At 38.3% G+C, this 16,148-nt stretch overlaps 1 protein-coding gene across 4 annotated transcripts in view; it reads right to left on the reverse strand.

Annotated features, from left to right (window-relative positions):
• LOC131591836 (FYVE, RhoGEF and PH domain-containing protein 4-like) overlaps positions 1 to 16,148 on the reverse strand; it is a 101,507-nt gene that overhangs the window by 70,509 nt on the left and 14,850 nt on the right. The window contains exon 1 of one of the 4 annotated variants that reach the window (XM_058862933.1): positions 14,800 to 14,869. The exons of the other annotated variants lie outside the window; for them this stretch is intronic. Within the exon in view, the coding sequence (XP_058718916.1) occupies positions 14,800 to 14,821 (22 nt within the window). The 5' untranslated portion in view covers positions 14,822 to 14,869. Of the gene's footprint in view, positions 1 to 14,799; positions 14,870 to 16,148 lie in introns of those variants that run through there. 4 annotated transcript variants of the gene reach the window in all.

Here is a 16,148-nt window from a genome sequence, read left to right on the forward strand (position 1 = left end):
TGGGGGAAAAGGAAAAAAAAAAAAAAGGAAAAAGAGGTTTTGCCAGAAATTGCTTAGAAAATTCTGATGAATACTGGAGGTTTTAGTCACAGTTAAGGCTTCCAGGTGGATTCCTAACAAATATATGACACTAGAGGCATACAGCAGGTAATCTCTATTTCAGATTATTTTCTATAAACGTAATCAGCCTAGTACAGTCTATTGCTGTACAGTATTGCTGGCAGCAAGCACCTCATGAAGACTTGTATTATTATTGCTACTGACATATAATGCAACAAAGAGGGATCTTGCAAGGATTTTATTATTTTGCTGCAAGGAAACACAAAAGAATTTTAGCACATGAGTCACTGCAGTACCTTGAAAGGTCTAGAATTTTCATAGTTTGCCTTTAATTGCACTTACTACACATAAGGATAAGGGGAAGAAAATAAACAGCATAAATCAAGAGACACCTACAAAGAAAGACTCCACATTCTGAGAAATGAGCAAGACTGACACATGTGCACAGAACAGAACTAATAAACTGATTTTGCTTACTAATAAAAATTTTGGAGACACTTTTGAAGTTTTGACTGTCTTTGCACTGGTGAGAAAAATGAGTCAAAACAATGCAGTACCAGCAGGGATGAATAAGTAACTGCATTTCAAAGTAATACAATATAGTGCAAATGTGTATATATAGTGTATATATGCACTGCAGTGAAATATTTTCCATCCAGTCTGCCTGTACTTACATTTTAAACAGCTAGGATATATTTTGTATTTTGATATATATATCTATAAATACATAGCACTCTAGGAAATGTATTACCTAGACTTTGCTTTTAGGAAAATAAAACCTTTGGCAATGCACTGCAAGGTAATGATGTCAGGGGTACAGACACTCACCCCTTGTCTCCCATCCATAATTTCAAAGATCATCACTATTCTCAGACTGCATGTGACAGAAAAATAGGAAGGAAAGGTCAGGAAAAAGTCAGAAACCGAGTCCAAATTTGAAGACAAGTCCATGGTGTGCAATGAGGAAGGTCACAAGCCTCTATTTCTCTTTCTAAGAGTAACTGCCTTGGATCAACACATTCTTGTTCTGCTCCCACCGCTGCTCATCCAAGCCGTGAGAATTCAGTTTAGTGCAACTGCCTTTGGATGTTGGCAGATGACTCAATCCTCAACAACAGCAAGAAGCAAACTTTCTTTCTGATATCAGCAGAAAAAATAGATCTAGACCACAGATTCACTCCTACACGGAATTTTGATCACAGGCTACTAGGGAAGTTACGGGCCTCCTGCTGATTTCTAATTCTTCATGAGAGATCTATACATGTATCAGCTACAGGCCAGGATGAGAAAAACTGTGTATGTCTTGATTTTCAAATATTTCTGAGACTGTCCCAGAGGACATATATCCACTTCAAAAACAGTGCATTATTAAAGAAAAAAACCCACAAAACCAAAAGACAGCTACTTACAGCTTTATATAGGAATGCCTGTACCACAAGCAGAAATCTTTACATTCCAGTAATTTTGTGCAAGTAAACCTACTTGTTTGGCAGGCAATCCATAAACTGGACATAGAATGAGGATTATCAACTCATTCAATGAAACAGGAAGTTCTGAATTTCATAACTTAGTGACATAATTCAGGAAATAAGCAACGAGAAGTATTTCAACACATACTAACAACAGACTGTGTGAGTGGGCACCTATGTCAAAGGAAATGTGTCTTTAAAATTTTTCTTTAAAAAGAAAAAAATTGTTACATGTCATGATTCGTTTGTCTCGGTGCCATCAAGAATAGTTATTTTCTTTTCCACATTATGAAACCTATATTCTAATCTCACCTTTAAGGCCCTTTGGGAACCCTCACATCTTAAGAAAATAATGAGCAGCTCTGGCAATGCAGAATGTCACTCTATAGAAGAGCGGTCCTGTCTTTTAGATTGTTAAGAACTAGAATAAATAGAACATGAATAAATTCACACAAAGGATTTCTATAAGTTACTTCCACTTGTAGCTTCACTATTCTTTCTACAGTAATAAACTGTCTAGTAGTGAGTTATTATTTTCCTGTAGCACGAAACTTGTAAACAAGACAAGCCTTGTAATTTGCTCCTCCATTTTTGCTTCTCATCCTTGTGTTACTTACACCCAGCTTCAGCAGGAGGCCTCCAACCCTTCTACTGCTACATATTTGCACCATGCAAAATTCAGCAGAAACAAGCAGGCCCTGACTGCCAAAAGCTCCTGGCTCCTTTCTGCATTGACTGTCATATTATTGAGATGGTATGAGAGAATTTCCACCATGCCTCAATTAAAAACAAAAAAACCCAACCCAACCAACCAAAAAAAAGACCCTCTTAAGATAAAATCTCATAGCATGAGGCATGGATGAATGGATGATGCTGGCAGCTTTTGAGATAGCTGGACACTCAACTGTCACAGCACCCACTCCTTGCAGCTTCTTAAGTCCATTCCTCAGTTTGATACTTTAAAACCAAGAAGAGTTCTAACAAAAAGGGGAGTATGTGTCTACTGTACTATCGCTTCATGAAGTGTGAGAACTTACATATCAGAAAATTGATATTTAATGGTCAATAGGAGTTCTATAAATACACAAACAGAAGACATAACAGGTGACTACATGGTCCAACACCCAGCACTGAAGCATAATTGGCATGTCCAACCCATCCTGGGAAGATAAATATGTGAAAACTACATCATCAGAAACATGCACTATACTCTCTCAGGTTAATACAAGAGAAAGAAGAATACAGTACTTTTTAATGGTTCTACAGCAGAAAGCTGTCTGATGCCACCAGTGAAAATCAACCACTCTCATTTTCTCCTAATTACCAGCAGGGCAAAGATCCTCAGCATTCCCATGAAAAAATTGAGTTTAAACATCATCATCTCTCAATACTCACCCCTATTTCACCCAGAAACCCTTCTGAGCCTTTCATTCAAGCTCTGAATCTATAATTTGAAAGCTCAGTATGAATTATAATAATCTTTTTGGTCATATTACTTCCTGCAACTTTAACATGAGAAACATTAAATTTTCACACTCTTTCTTCCCAAAATTTCAGGTTATAAAAGGAAGTGATAGCTCAACCGAAATTAATGAAAGAAAAATTGTGGGTTTCAGAGTTTGTGGTTTGCAGAGCTACCTTTGACTTCAGAACTATAACCATTAGGAGTGATTGCTGTCATCAACAGGAAAACAGCTGCATCCAACAGTCTGCAAAGAGCACTCACTCATCTGGACTACAGTTATTTAGGGTTCAGTAGCATTATATCATATATTACATTGATATTTATCTAAATTCGTGTCATTTTATTTAAGCTTCCATTAAGCTTTTTATGACAAATAATGAAGGTTGCATTGGAAGACTGTTAAATTTTTTTTTTTTTTTTTGGCTCTTGAAATAGCCTATTTCCCTTGCTTCAGTAAATTGTAAAGCAATCCCACACTATCATGGGACACAACATAGGAAAATCTGTAGTCTATCAGGTTTCAGATTCAGCTATTAATCAGTCCCTCTAGTCCCTAACGAGTAAAAACTTTAATAAGTTGTGACATTCATACCTGGAAGCTACAAAATGAAGACAAAGCACTGGAGAAAAGATTTTCAGTTCAGTCCTACATGATCCAGAACAACCAATGTCCAAAATGCATCCACTCCCCAACTTGGAAGAAATCACATTCAAATTTAAAACATGCATTTGTCACAGCAAAGACATCTACGTTTGTGATTTATCAGAAGTGATGTTAAAAATGGACATAAATACTCCAGCTGACTCAACACAGCACAGCAGCAGTGGATGATTGCCAAACTGACCTCAAGTACGTTCCTCTGAACACAACATACATCCTGTTCATCTGCCACCTCCCTCTAAAGCAGCAGCTGGCTGCTAGAAACACCTATGTTTCCTATTCAGTGGAGAGGCTGTTCAATATTTTATTCTAAAAGGGAAAATTCATCTATTTTGTTTTCACAAAGAGCTTGAGAAACACTAAAGATACAGCTATAAGAGATTCCAGTCACAATTATTTAGACTATAAGGACATTCTGAACCACAACAAGCCTTACAGTCTTCCTCAGTGATCTCTCTGGGGATTTGAGGGATTATGATGCTTAGATTTGGAAGCAGAAATATCTGAGAAGTTCTTTTGGGATATACAGGAAGCCTATGTATTAAGTGCAGTACATGATGGTAACATTTGTTTTTTTCTCTCTCCTCTTTGACAGCAAGGATCTCCACTGAATGCTGATTTAGGAAGGCTACCAACCTCTAACCCAAAATAAGCAAAAGTCTTATGTGTGTTCAGAGGAATGTTTCCATGTTCACACTATGGTCTCTCCCATTTCCAGGAATATAACAGAACAATAGCTATGTTTGATTATACTCAAAAATTTTTATTTTTAAATAAACAACCAAAATTAATGAGTATTTTGGGGTTAGACTTTATTGCTCAGACACTGCATCACAGCAAAGGGACAAAGCTTCAGACATTCTAGAAACAGTAGCTTAGCAGAATTTTACCCTCATCTATTCAATATCCAGTTTCAGTAAAGCAGCAAATAGGAAAAAGAGTGCTAACTCCTTGAAACAGGAAATTTGATAACAAAACTGAAACTCCCCCAGTCCAATCCATAATTTGTCTCAGATTTGCAAGCAAGAAAGCAGAAGAGGAGCTGCTAGAGAACACTGACATGCACATAAGCACAGAAGATTTTTAGTATCAGAGAAGGTGAGAATATTGGGGGGCGGTGTGCTGGTGGTGAGGCTGTTTGGCTGGTTGGTTTGAAGAATATAAACAAGTCAGGCCCTGCAGAGTTATTATTAATCATGATCAAATCACATCAGGTTGTCAACATCTGATTGCCCTTACACTAGTACATTCTGTCCGTGTCCCTCTGAATTAAAATGGTAAAATATTAATCAGCAGTGGCAGCACACAAGATATTTTCATGCAGCAGGAGTCAAATAAAGTGGAAATTACTCACAGAGCTGAACAAGAACAAAAGCTCTTTACTGTAAGTTTGCTTTGTGCCAAAATCTTCATGCTATCCATATCGTTATTCAGCCAGTGTGCACTGGATTTTCTTTTCTAATTTTTCTTTTAAAGAAATGTTTAGATGAGCAATGCCATAAAAGAAAAAAAAAGCACACGTACACACAAAAAAAGATTCACACTTCAATTTGGGTCCCTCTCCCTTTCCTGCAGATTCTGAACAGCTGCCCATCATTTTTCCAAGTCCCACATGCACCCATGACTCTGACTCACCATTCTAGACTGCAAGCACTGCTACTTATTCTTTAGTTGCTTCCTAATCTTTTTATGGTTTAGGGCATCCTCAGTATGACTCTGAAATGAGTTGCACACAGAAGGACATGCTGAAGCCAAAACAGCTCTGTGTACACTTACACCTTTAAAAATTAAAAATAATGGAGGTCTTTACAAACCACAAAAAAAAAACAGTGACCAAACAAACAAAAAACAACCCGCCAACCAAACAACAGTTCAATTTTTCTTTCTCCAAGGATTTCTCTGACCTCTTCTGTACAGGGCTTGAACATCTTCATTGTCTTGCAACATGTCCAAGGTATTTGTCAGAATATTTTGTTAAGCCTTTCTATCAACTACCATGACTGATATGAGACTTTGGGGAGGGAGTGGAGGTGGGGTGAAAATGACTTTTTACCTCTTCCAGAGCTGAAACTATTTATATGAATGATGATATTCTCATAAGACTTTCAAAGCAGATGCATGAAGCTGGAAAATCAATTCAAAATCAAGGAAATAAATACCCAGCTACAACAGGCATATATTTGCTGCTCCACCTTGAGGAATACATTTTTGTAAGATTTGGAACCTAGATCTCATTATCACCTTATCTGTTGTTTTTATTATGTACCTGAACTCTTAGAAGGAAAAATGAAAAATTACTATTCAAGAATGAATTCTATCTTAAGTCTATGGTTCCTTCAGGACAGAAGCTCACAGTAACTTAAAAAATGAGGAAGATGTCTCAAGATATGCTATCACATATCATATGATATATTCATTGAGAATATAACTTAAGTTCTTGCAGCTATGGAGCTGAACTAGAGGAAGGAGGAATCAGGACCAAAACATGAATTCTTATGCTATCCAAGACAAAGCAGTTTGTGCATATTTTTCTCCTTTAGGAGGCAAATCAACTACTTTATTTGCCTTACAAAGAATGGCAACCAACAACAAAATTGTTTCAGCAGGCCCATGTTTTGGACCATTTATATTTCCAGTTAAACAGCCAGGCATCTAAACTCTTACAGGAACATTTGCAGATCACAACAGGCAATCTAACAAGAGTTGTCAGACCCCCTCTGGGTCAAGCTGCACTCAACTCATGCAGTAGTTTAGTTTTGAAGGAATCACAGAAAGGTTTGGGTTGGAAGAAACACCCAGTTCCACCTCCCTGCCATGGACACAGACACCTCTCACTATGCCAGATTGATCAGAGCCCCATCCAGCCTGGCCTTGAACGCTTCCAGGGATGGGCCATCCACAGCTTCTCTCTGCAGGCTTTCCCAGCGTCTCTCCACACTCACAGTAAAGAACTTCCTCTTAATATCCACCTAAACTGGAAGCAATACTCCAGGTGTAGTCTGACCACTAACAGGCTCACTTTACATGACCCAACACAGCTGGTGCACAAAAGCACATTATTGTCTCATAAGCTTCCCATATCTGCATTGCTCTCCAAGCACCAGCTTCTGCTATTGCACAGAGATTTTTCTAACAGGGACAGTAAAACTTTATTTTGCCCATTATGAACTGCATGGAGTTCCTCTCAATCCATTTTTCCAGTCTGACAAAGTCCTTCTGAAAAGCATCCCTACCCTACCCACATCAATGCTCCCTCTCCATGCAATACCATCCCCAAACTTGGTGAGGATGCTCTGCTTTCCATTGTCCAGGCAGTTCACAGCAGGATGGAAAAGTATCAATGTCAGGGTTAACCCAGGGAAAAGGAATTCCTTTTCTTTCCTTGTCTGCCATTTGGCTGGCCTATCAATTGACCAATGTCTTCCAAAGGACTACTGAAAGTGCTTTGGGAGCCAAAACCATCTCCAGAATCAGTCTGACCATGCTGTCCATACCCAAAGGGCAACATTCCATAAACATAAGTACAACATCATAAGGTGGCTCCTCCTCTAAGCTCAAATACCAGTTTACCTCTGGGCAAATTGCTTTGCTTAGAGCACAATTTAAAGTACAAAAATCTCATCAGTAACTGTTAGTCATTATCTGTCTCCATCTGCTACATTTCAAGTGTTTTAAGTTCTTCCCTGTCCTGAACTGTTTGTGTACATGACAGAAAGAAAACATAAACAAAGAAAGAGACAAGAAGAACTTTGCCAATCTGTTCTGGTGGGTTCCTTTCCCAAGGGTCCTTTGAAAAGCTTTTGAGTTCAGTAACTTCATAGAATGGAAAGAATGTTTACATTTTTGGTGTATGAAGGCATGGCACAACTATTTATATAAAAAATAAATGGATATAATAAATGTCAGAGTAACATGTTAGGTTTGGGTTCTTTGGCCTTTATTCCAAGAGAGGCAGGGATTAGGAAAAAGAAGGAAAAAAAATAATAGCAATATCAATTTATCATTATTCAGAGAGAAAAAGTTTGCAGATAACTTCCATAGATGAAGTGCAGCACCACCTTGGACCTCAGCTAAAGTCATATGCAAACTGGTGACACATATATGGCACCCCAGGGAATTTAGAAACCAACAATAAGCACAGCTGCTAAAATATCCCTTCAAACAATGCAGTCCATACCATGCAAAAACCCCAATTTGGACTCTTTTTCACTCATCTAGAATTTTTACTTTTGGTCGACTATTAAATCTGGCACAGTTTATTTAGGGTGGGGAGGAATATCTTGCAGGAGTACTCTGGGGCAATAGATGAAGTTTAGATGAGAGACTAAGTTTAGACAAGAGATCATAGATTATCAAGAAGACACCACAGAAAATGTATAAAGTTAGTTTAATAAACCCTTCCATTCATAAAGGTGGCTTCACCTTCTATGAGATAAATGAGCTCCATTAGAAACTAGGACATGTTACTCCTTTTCAAAGAAGAAAATTCACTGTCACCACTGTGTCCTTCTCACATTCAAGTGCAAAACCAATTTAGAGATATTTGCATTTGTCACAGAGATGCTTTGAAAGAAAAGAGAAAAAGAAACAAAACCAAAAACAAACAAACAGAAAACTATTAATGAAGAAACTTGGGAAATATGGTAATCCAAACAGGAAACAATGATGGAATTACAATGATATCCTGCATGGAGAACTTGAAACATAAAAAATTCCTATGGCAAGCTACTGAATTGCTTCAAGAAATCTTAGTTCAAAATCTTTGTCTCTACAACGAATTTTTTCCTCAATTCCCTGTGCAGACTTCTGTGTGCATAACCCCAGCATTAATAATCCCCCTGACAATGAACACAGGAGGAGGAAACAATCATTAATTACTTAAGGTTGTGCAGATATTTATAAGGCAAGAAAAATGAACATGCAGTTCTTGACAGCACCCATGGTGGTTTTAGGCTGTCCCATGTGAGAGGAAAAAAAAAAAAAGGGACTCAGGGATCTAAATAAAAATCAGACTTTGTTCTAATGCAGGATGGAGGAAACTGCTTTCCCATTAGAGGACAAATAAATATCACCAACTGCCTGACACAAAAGGGAAGAGGAAAACAACAGGAAAACTTGCCAGCTGGGGAAAGCGGTAATCAGCTGCCAAGGATCATTTTAGGGCTGCAACTGCTGGTCTCTGCCAAGTTTAAAGAGTTAGCTGTTCTAAAAGTATATTTGAAAAATGCCACAAGGGAGTTTAAATACTGACCTTGTATGGAAAAATTCCACTGAGAAGACAGCAAATTTCCAGGATCCCGGGAATTTTGTTAAGAGTCATCTCATGATTTCCCAGGTTCGGCATCAAAAGAGCTATTCCAAAAATGCAACCAATGTTGCCTTTTTCCCCACTCACATCCCTACCCACAGGGTTGCCAGTCTCCCATGTGCCTGTCTGGATTTAGTTCTGCACATCCCACTCCAAAGGGAGCAACTTCTAGACTGAGAATGTTGCTACTACTATATCATCACTAATCTATTTTTACTGGGTGATGCACGGGGCTTCTGGGAAGACAGCAGATATAACATTTCTCTCGGTATTTTAAGATTATTCATGTACAGGGCTCTCAGCAATACTATTTGTTGATATTTTAGAGAAGCACTGCTGATAAGCTCACAAGTATTATAGGACTTAAAAGGGCTAAATCTGGTAAAAAACCTAACCAAAGAAACAAACAAACAAACAAACAAAAAAACAAGAAAAAAGCAGCAAGGTTTTCCTCATATAACAGTGTGCTTGAAACTAAATTACTTTTTCCAGATTATTTTTTTTGAGAGAAAAATCTGTCTGTATGGCACAGCATTGATATCAAGAGATGTGAAAGATGATCCAACCCCCTTTGTGATATTTCTGAGAGTTTAAGAGAAACCCCCTCAAACAGGTTAGGAAGGAAGAAGTGATGCAAAGGTGCACAAACCAACAAAAGAAGTGATTCATCATATAACATCTGCACTTAGGTCTCAAACACATCACATAGAATATCAGCTGGAAAAAGCATAGCAAAGACAGGTGCAGGAAGAAACCCAGATCCATAAGCACAGTGTCACATCCTTTAACACCCCCACAATCAGCTGACATTTATTTTAGCCACTCAAGACAACAAGGAAACATTTATTCCAGATTACAGACTTTTAGCCAGAAATTCTGCTATCATTTCTCTTGAATCAGAAGCAACCAAAGGACCTAAAATTTCCCACTTTTGAGGGAAGAGGCAGATGCAATTTTGTTCCTCTGTAGTAACAAGGGTGAGTAGTACCCAATGTGTGTGGGGAGCTACTCTGCACTGCAAGTGATAATTTGCCAAAGACTAGATTACTATCATCTGGTGTTGTTATAAAAGTTTAAATACCTATGTAGCAAGCATGATAAAAAGCAGAAGCCACTGGAAACCACAAACATTATACTAAACAAAGGGCAAAATTCTATTGGAACCTGGCAGTTCATTATTTTGTAGTATTCCCCTCCACCATTATCCCGACAGCAACAATTCAATCATGGTTATTGTGTTTCACTGTTGTTTCAGAGCAATCAGCATGGATGTTACTTTCAGTGACGGATAAATCTCTAAGGCAGTATAAACTCCCAGATGACAAAGTAGCCAGACAACCATTTACTGTCCTATTTATGGAACAAACTGGTCCATGAAACAGGAACCTCAATATCCTACTTCAGCCTCAAAAGTCTTATCAAAGGACACAGGAGAGAGAGAAACTAAAGACAGAATAGGACACCAAAAGATACTTTCTATAGGTACAGAGTGGCTTGACTACATTCAAGAGGAATTAAAAAAAAATAATAATGAAATTAACATTCGCACTGCAGAAGTCAGTTAAAAAGTGCCTTTTTAACAAAAGATTATTTTTTGAGAGAAAAATTACCCTTTCTGCTGTACTAATACAAATACAACAATGATATTTAAAAGTTCAAGTGTCAAGATGTGTAAAAGTGCAAAGGAAGTTTATCAAGTTTACAACTGTCTATCAGATACTCACTGTATCTTCCAGAGGTGTGAAGATAAGAATACATATCTGGAATACATTCAAGAGAAAGACAGAAGTTTTAAAAATAAACCTAATTGCAGACACTGACACTGGCTCAACCAGTTTCATTTTGACTTGATTTTAGAGACATAAAGTACTGATGAGGAATGCTTACTTTTTCTTTTACTTTTTTATTTTTTGTTTAAAAATGGACACAAGTTTCACAAAAAACCCCCAAGTTATTCTCTGAGATATCTGGTGGGAACCTTCACTACCTAAGGACTGTATTTCATTAAATTTGATTCTCACTGCAGTTACAGTGCTGTGTATCATGGCCTTTATGTTCCACAGATCTTACAGTTATAGTGCAGTCTGATTAAAAAAAATAGATATATATAATTACCATAGCTATTTCTAGGCAATGTCAGGATCCTAAAGACAAAAATTCACAGGAAGATCACATATCAAGGCAGTAGAGAAAAGAGCACAGGGCTAGGACTTCTTGAACTGTGGCAGACATCTCAAAAGGACTTCCAAGAGTTCCAAGAGATCAGGAGAGAACAGAAGCTTTTGAGCCAGAAAGTACCTGAAGAAAGCCATGTATGGCCAGCTCAGATCATTGAGGATATCAGAAGGAAAGAATTAACAGTAAAAAGAAGCTCATGACAGAACCACCTTAGCAGACTGAAGCTGGCAGAAAAGGTGTCTCTGGGAGAACCTGAGAGACATCAGCTGCACAGGAGCAGCCAGCTGCCCTCACACCTTCTACATCAGCCTCCCCTGCAACAGCAGAGGCTGACTATGGAAACCATGGTGAGTCTAAAACCCAGACCAGCTTGTCATATATCTCCAGCACGTGTAAATTACAGTTCTCTGTCTGTAGTTGGCTTGGTTTGTCTTGGCTACTTTAGACATACAAGAAGCAGCTTAGGAAGATGGGAAGGTTGTTTTTTTTCAAATGTGTGACAAACACTTCAGCTAGAAACAGAAAGTGCAGCAGTCATCTGTGCTTTGTTTTTTTGGATTTACAAAACCAGAACTGCACTCTCCCACCCCAGCCTGGCTTCTGTAAAATTTACAGAACTGAAATGAGCAACATTACTTCAATATACTTTCTTCTAAAATGAAAATTCTAAATTGAATTCTAAATGAATTCTGATGAATTCTAAAATGAAAATGGTATTCCATACACAGAACATCAGCTCTGTACGCTGTGTTTGCAGAACTCCTACAGTGACACAAATGCCTTGTTTAAAGCATCATTTTCTTCCCTCCTTGCTTCAAACCACACACAGCTCCATTGAAAGAGAAAGACTTCATGGTTCCAGCAAGACAGCAGAGAGGAAACATCTAAATAAGGCTTTTCATCTGTCAAAAAATACAGATAGACCAGTGTAGTTCATTCTTTAGTCACGTAAGATTTGTGCTTTGAGGTTATGCTTTCCCAAACAAGACCCCATCTACACTTCAAGTACAGTGAGCAGATTTACCAAAAAGAGAACAAGTGGAAAAATAAGTCTGAACAGTAGCATTCAGTTTTGCTGGTGTTCAGTGTACTCAAGAGCTTGACTTTCTGCTGTTTTTGCTCTCCCCAGATGTACCACTGTAAAAGACACTGCCTTCCCTAGGGCTCTGGCCTGGCTGAAGAGTTAACCCTCTATCTTTGAGCACAGCAGTGATATTTGAAATGGGCTCCACATTTAGATCCCACCACACTGAGTTTAGTGCAGAAAATGTAAAGGAGTGTGAACACCAGTACATAACTCATCTACAAAGAAAGCCATTGCTAAACAGAGGTCAACAAGTGGTTTCAATATCCCACCAAGTAAAACCCACTCAGATTTATGTGGCCATCTTGCAAACACCACGGCAGAGAGGTTTCAAATGTCCATTGGATTAGGATGGCAATCTAAAACCCACCACCAGCACCAGTGGTCTGTCACTGACCATTCTGCAACTCCTAAGTTAAAGCAGTTCTGATAGAAGTCACTTCCAAAAAGACTTTTCCATTACAAGAGTAGTAGGATATTAAGCGTTCATTGTTCCCAATATTAATTGAGAAATTAATTATTTTCAATAACTGAAGCATTTTTAAAGGAGAAGTTGATTCATATAGGTCAGTGCAGGCTTCCAAGTGATAGATTCAGGAGCCATAAACATTGTGAGCCCAGGAGTCAGCAGAAGGAAGGAATGTTTTACTTTATGCAAAGCAGCTCTGAGTGCTGTGAGATATCAGGACCTCACCCAGTATGTTTATAGAGTGCTGCAAGAGCTTCTGAGAACAGCCTTGATCACTACCAAATCATGTTAATGAGCATAAAAAGCATGATAAATTGAAGAAGCAGAATTTGGGGGGGGGGGGGGGGTTGTACTTGTTTTTCCTGCATGTGGCAACATACCTACATGAACAAAATTTGTTAAAACAATGTACTAACATTTCACAGGAGAATTCCCAAAAGTTCTCCCTTTTCATTTACCTTGCTCTAAAAGGAAATAAGTGGTAGTTTTCCCTTTTCATGGGAAAATAAGCAGCTCTCCATCTTTGGTACTTTCTTCTGTAATTGTGGAACTAAATAGCATAGCGGAGACCTCAGTGACACGTTCTTCATCTTGAGCCAGATTTAGACCAGCCTTGAAAGAAATGCCACGCAGAGACTCATTTTCTAACAGAGCCCCCTTTCTCCATCTTTGATCCTCACAAACTTGCTCTGACAGCTACAATATAGAAGAGACCACCACAAGCCGGCTATTCTCATCACCTCTGAGAATCTGGCTCCCCGGGAAAGAGGCAGGAAAACAGTTCATGGGAACAGCACAAATAAAGGAGTGGGCAAAATGGAAATTCAAGGGCAGTGACACGCCTGGCCACCACACAGCCATGTCATACAGTTAATGGAATTACGTGGCAGCAGTCTTTCCCAGAGAAGTAAATCACTGAAACATTTCTGAAGCTTGTCTGCCAAACACCTCATATTTCATTTATTATCTTTTCACAGCAGCAACTTGTGCACAGACTAAATTTCCCTCATTCAAGTTATGCATAAACCCTTTAGACTGGTCTATTTAACAAAAATGAAAGTCCCATTTAAAAAAATAGAGAAATTGTTCTTAAAAGGCTTCTATTGGAGCTTGTAAATCCCACCAAAACCCCTTGTAATTGCAGACACACATTATGTACCCATACACCTTGCAGTCCCATTTCATTTTTCCTGAACTATTTCCAGCACTTTTGGAAAATAGGTTATTTACTCTTAAAGGAAGCATGTCCATTATTCCATGGATGAGCAGAGAGGCTGCTGCAGCAGGTCAATAAGGCACTGCAGGAAGGGCAACGCTGCTCTGCTCCCCCTTCAAAGACAGATCACAAGCACTGCCTTCATTAACAAGTATTGACTAGCCTCTCTAATTACTGCATTCTAGACCTTGCATTTTCACTGCAGCGCAAACCTCAGCTGTCCACAGAAGCCATTTGTTCAGCTTACATTTAGCTTTTACTGACAATTTCACATGCTGAAAAGGGGCAGAAACCAGTTTTTTTTATACATAGGCACCTCTGGGCTTCTGAAAATAGTTAAAATACCTAGAAATGTACTTACAGATATTAGTCCATGAAATTAGATATCTCAATGTTGGTTTACTTGTCTAAAGTTAGAAATAAAATTCAGACTCATACATTAATGAAGAGGTTTTCAGAAGAGCTCAATCTCAATACCTCAGAAAAACAGGATATTTAGTTGTTACATATGTATGTAATATCCTGGCTGCAGAATGGAAAACTTCAAACTTGCTCTCACAATTCTCTGATTAACCCCACTGAGTAATACCTTTACTTTTCCTATGCAAAATTTAGAAAAAGACAATCAATCCCAATTAACTGCAGGCAGGAATTTAATTCTGAATCACACGGTTGGAAGAATAGAATACTGCTTTTCTATTCCTCCCCCTTTCTTTTGGTCCTTCGGTGTTTCTCAGTAAACAAATCCCTGATTACTTTTTTGCTTAAATATTTGCTGAATCAAGTATTTGCCTTAAGGAAAGAAGCTCTATGGAAAATGATGACCTCCAAACCCTACCCTGGTTTTTCTGAACGATTCTTGTCTACATACAGGAATTTATTTACTTACCAGTGAAGACATCTATGAGCATTTGGAAAGAAATTAGAGATTCACATTTCCTCCTTAGGTCAAAAGAGATTCTTTCTCCACCAGGCTGACTTTGTGCTGTATCCTCAGAGCCACCACCCAAGGTGACTGCACAACCTATACACTGAAGGGCTCGCAGTCTCTTTCACTTCCTTTTGTGGTTTTCAAGGCCAAAACTTGAGGGAGAGTTGTTTTTTTCCACCAGAATATTGCACTCTTCAGTTATTTTATGAAGTTCTTTTATGTGAAAATGGTTTTAAAGCAAGAGCTTTATTCTTATCTGTGGGTGCAGAGAAAGATGGCAAGACCCCACACAAGCTCACAACACCTCAACTTCATGCTTACTGTTTTCTCTGCATGCATAACCTCCTCCACAGAGCAGATGCTTCAGTGAGCAGTAAAACTCTACCCAGACAAATGGAAAGCACAGTACTGTGGCTACCAGAGGAATATGTTGTTAAACTGCACTCATATTCCCTGCAGAGCACTATCACTGCCTGCTGAGCATTCCCTATCCTTTCTGCAGGAAAGGGCGAGCTGACACCAATACAAAGTGGGGTTTTTGTCACCCATATCCGATCCTTGCTGGTTTATCTGTAAAACAAGGCGCCTACATTGAAAACACTTACTAGACAGTCATAAATACACTTCATTTTATTCCAGATATTTGGTAGAAGGTAGAAGTAATTTTGCTTTGGAGATCCAGGACGCAAAGAAAGCTCAGCTTATGGCAGTTGCTTCTCAGCTTTGTAAGTGTAGTAATGAGCTCATATAAACCAGTATTGGAATAGTCCTGCAGCTGAAAGATGCTGCATTCATTTCACACTGGGTCAGTGTTTTGAAGGATGTCTCTTCACAACACTGCTCTCAAAGCAATCTCAGTATCAGCAGAGCAGACCAAAAGCAATAATCTGAAAAGTAGTTCCTGTTTCTCTAATAGTCTGTGGTATAAAAACACTTAAAAATACAGAAACATCACCTGCAATCTTCTGTTCCACAGTCCTTTCCACTGGTTTATACAGCAATACAAAGCTTTAATAATAATTTGTCCAATAAGATTGAGATATCAATCAAATAAAACATAGTAGCTGCCTCCTCTTTTTGAAAGGAAATGGAATTCTGATCCTTCTTTTGCAGAGAAGACAATTCTGAAGGTAAAACTATTCTTATCACACAGACTAAGATAAATAGATCAAAAATATTTTATCAAAGGAAATACTTTCAAAACCTTTGAAGGTTGATTATTTGCTCCTGAGATGAAAAATACATATACACATGAGAACATTACAAATGAAAACATGATGAGTTTGAAGAAATAGGTTGTAAAGAGC

This window comes from Poecile atricapillus, chromosome W, assembly GCF_030490865.1.
Source record: "Poecile atricapillus isolate bPoeAtr1 chromosome W, bPoeAtr1.hap1, whole genome shotgun sequence".
NCBI classification, from domain to species: Eukaryota; Metazoa; Chordata; class Aves; order Passeriformes; family Paridae; genus Poecile; species Poecile atricapillus.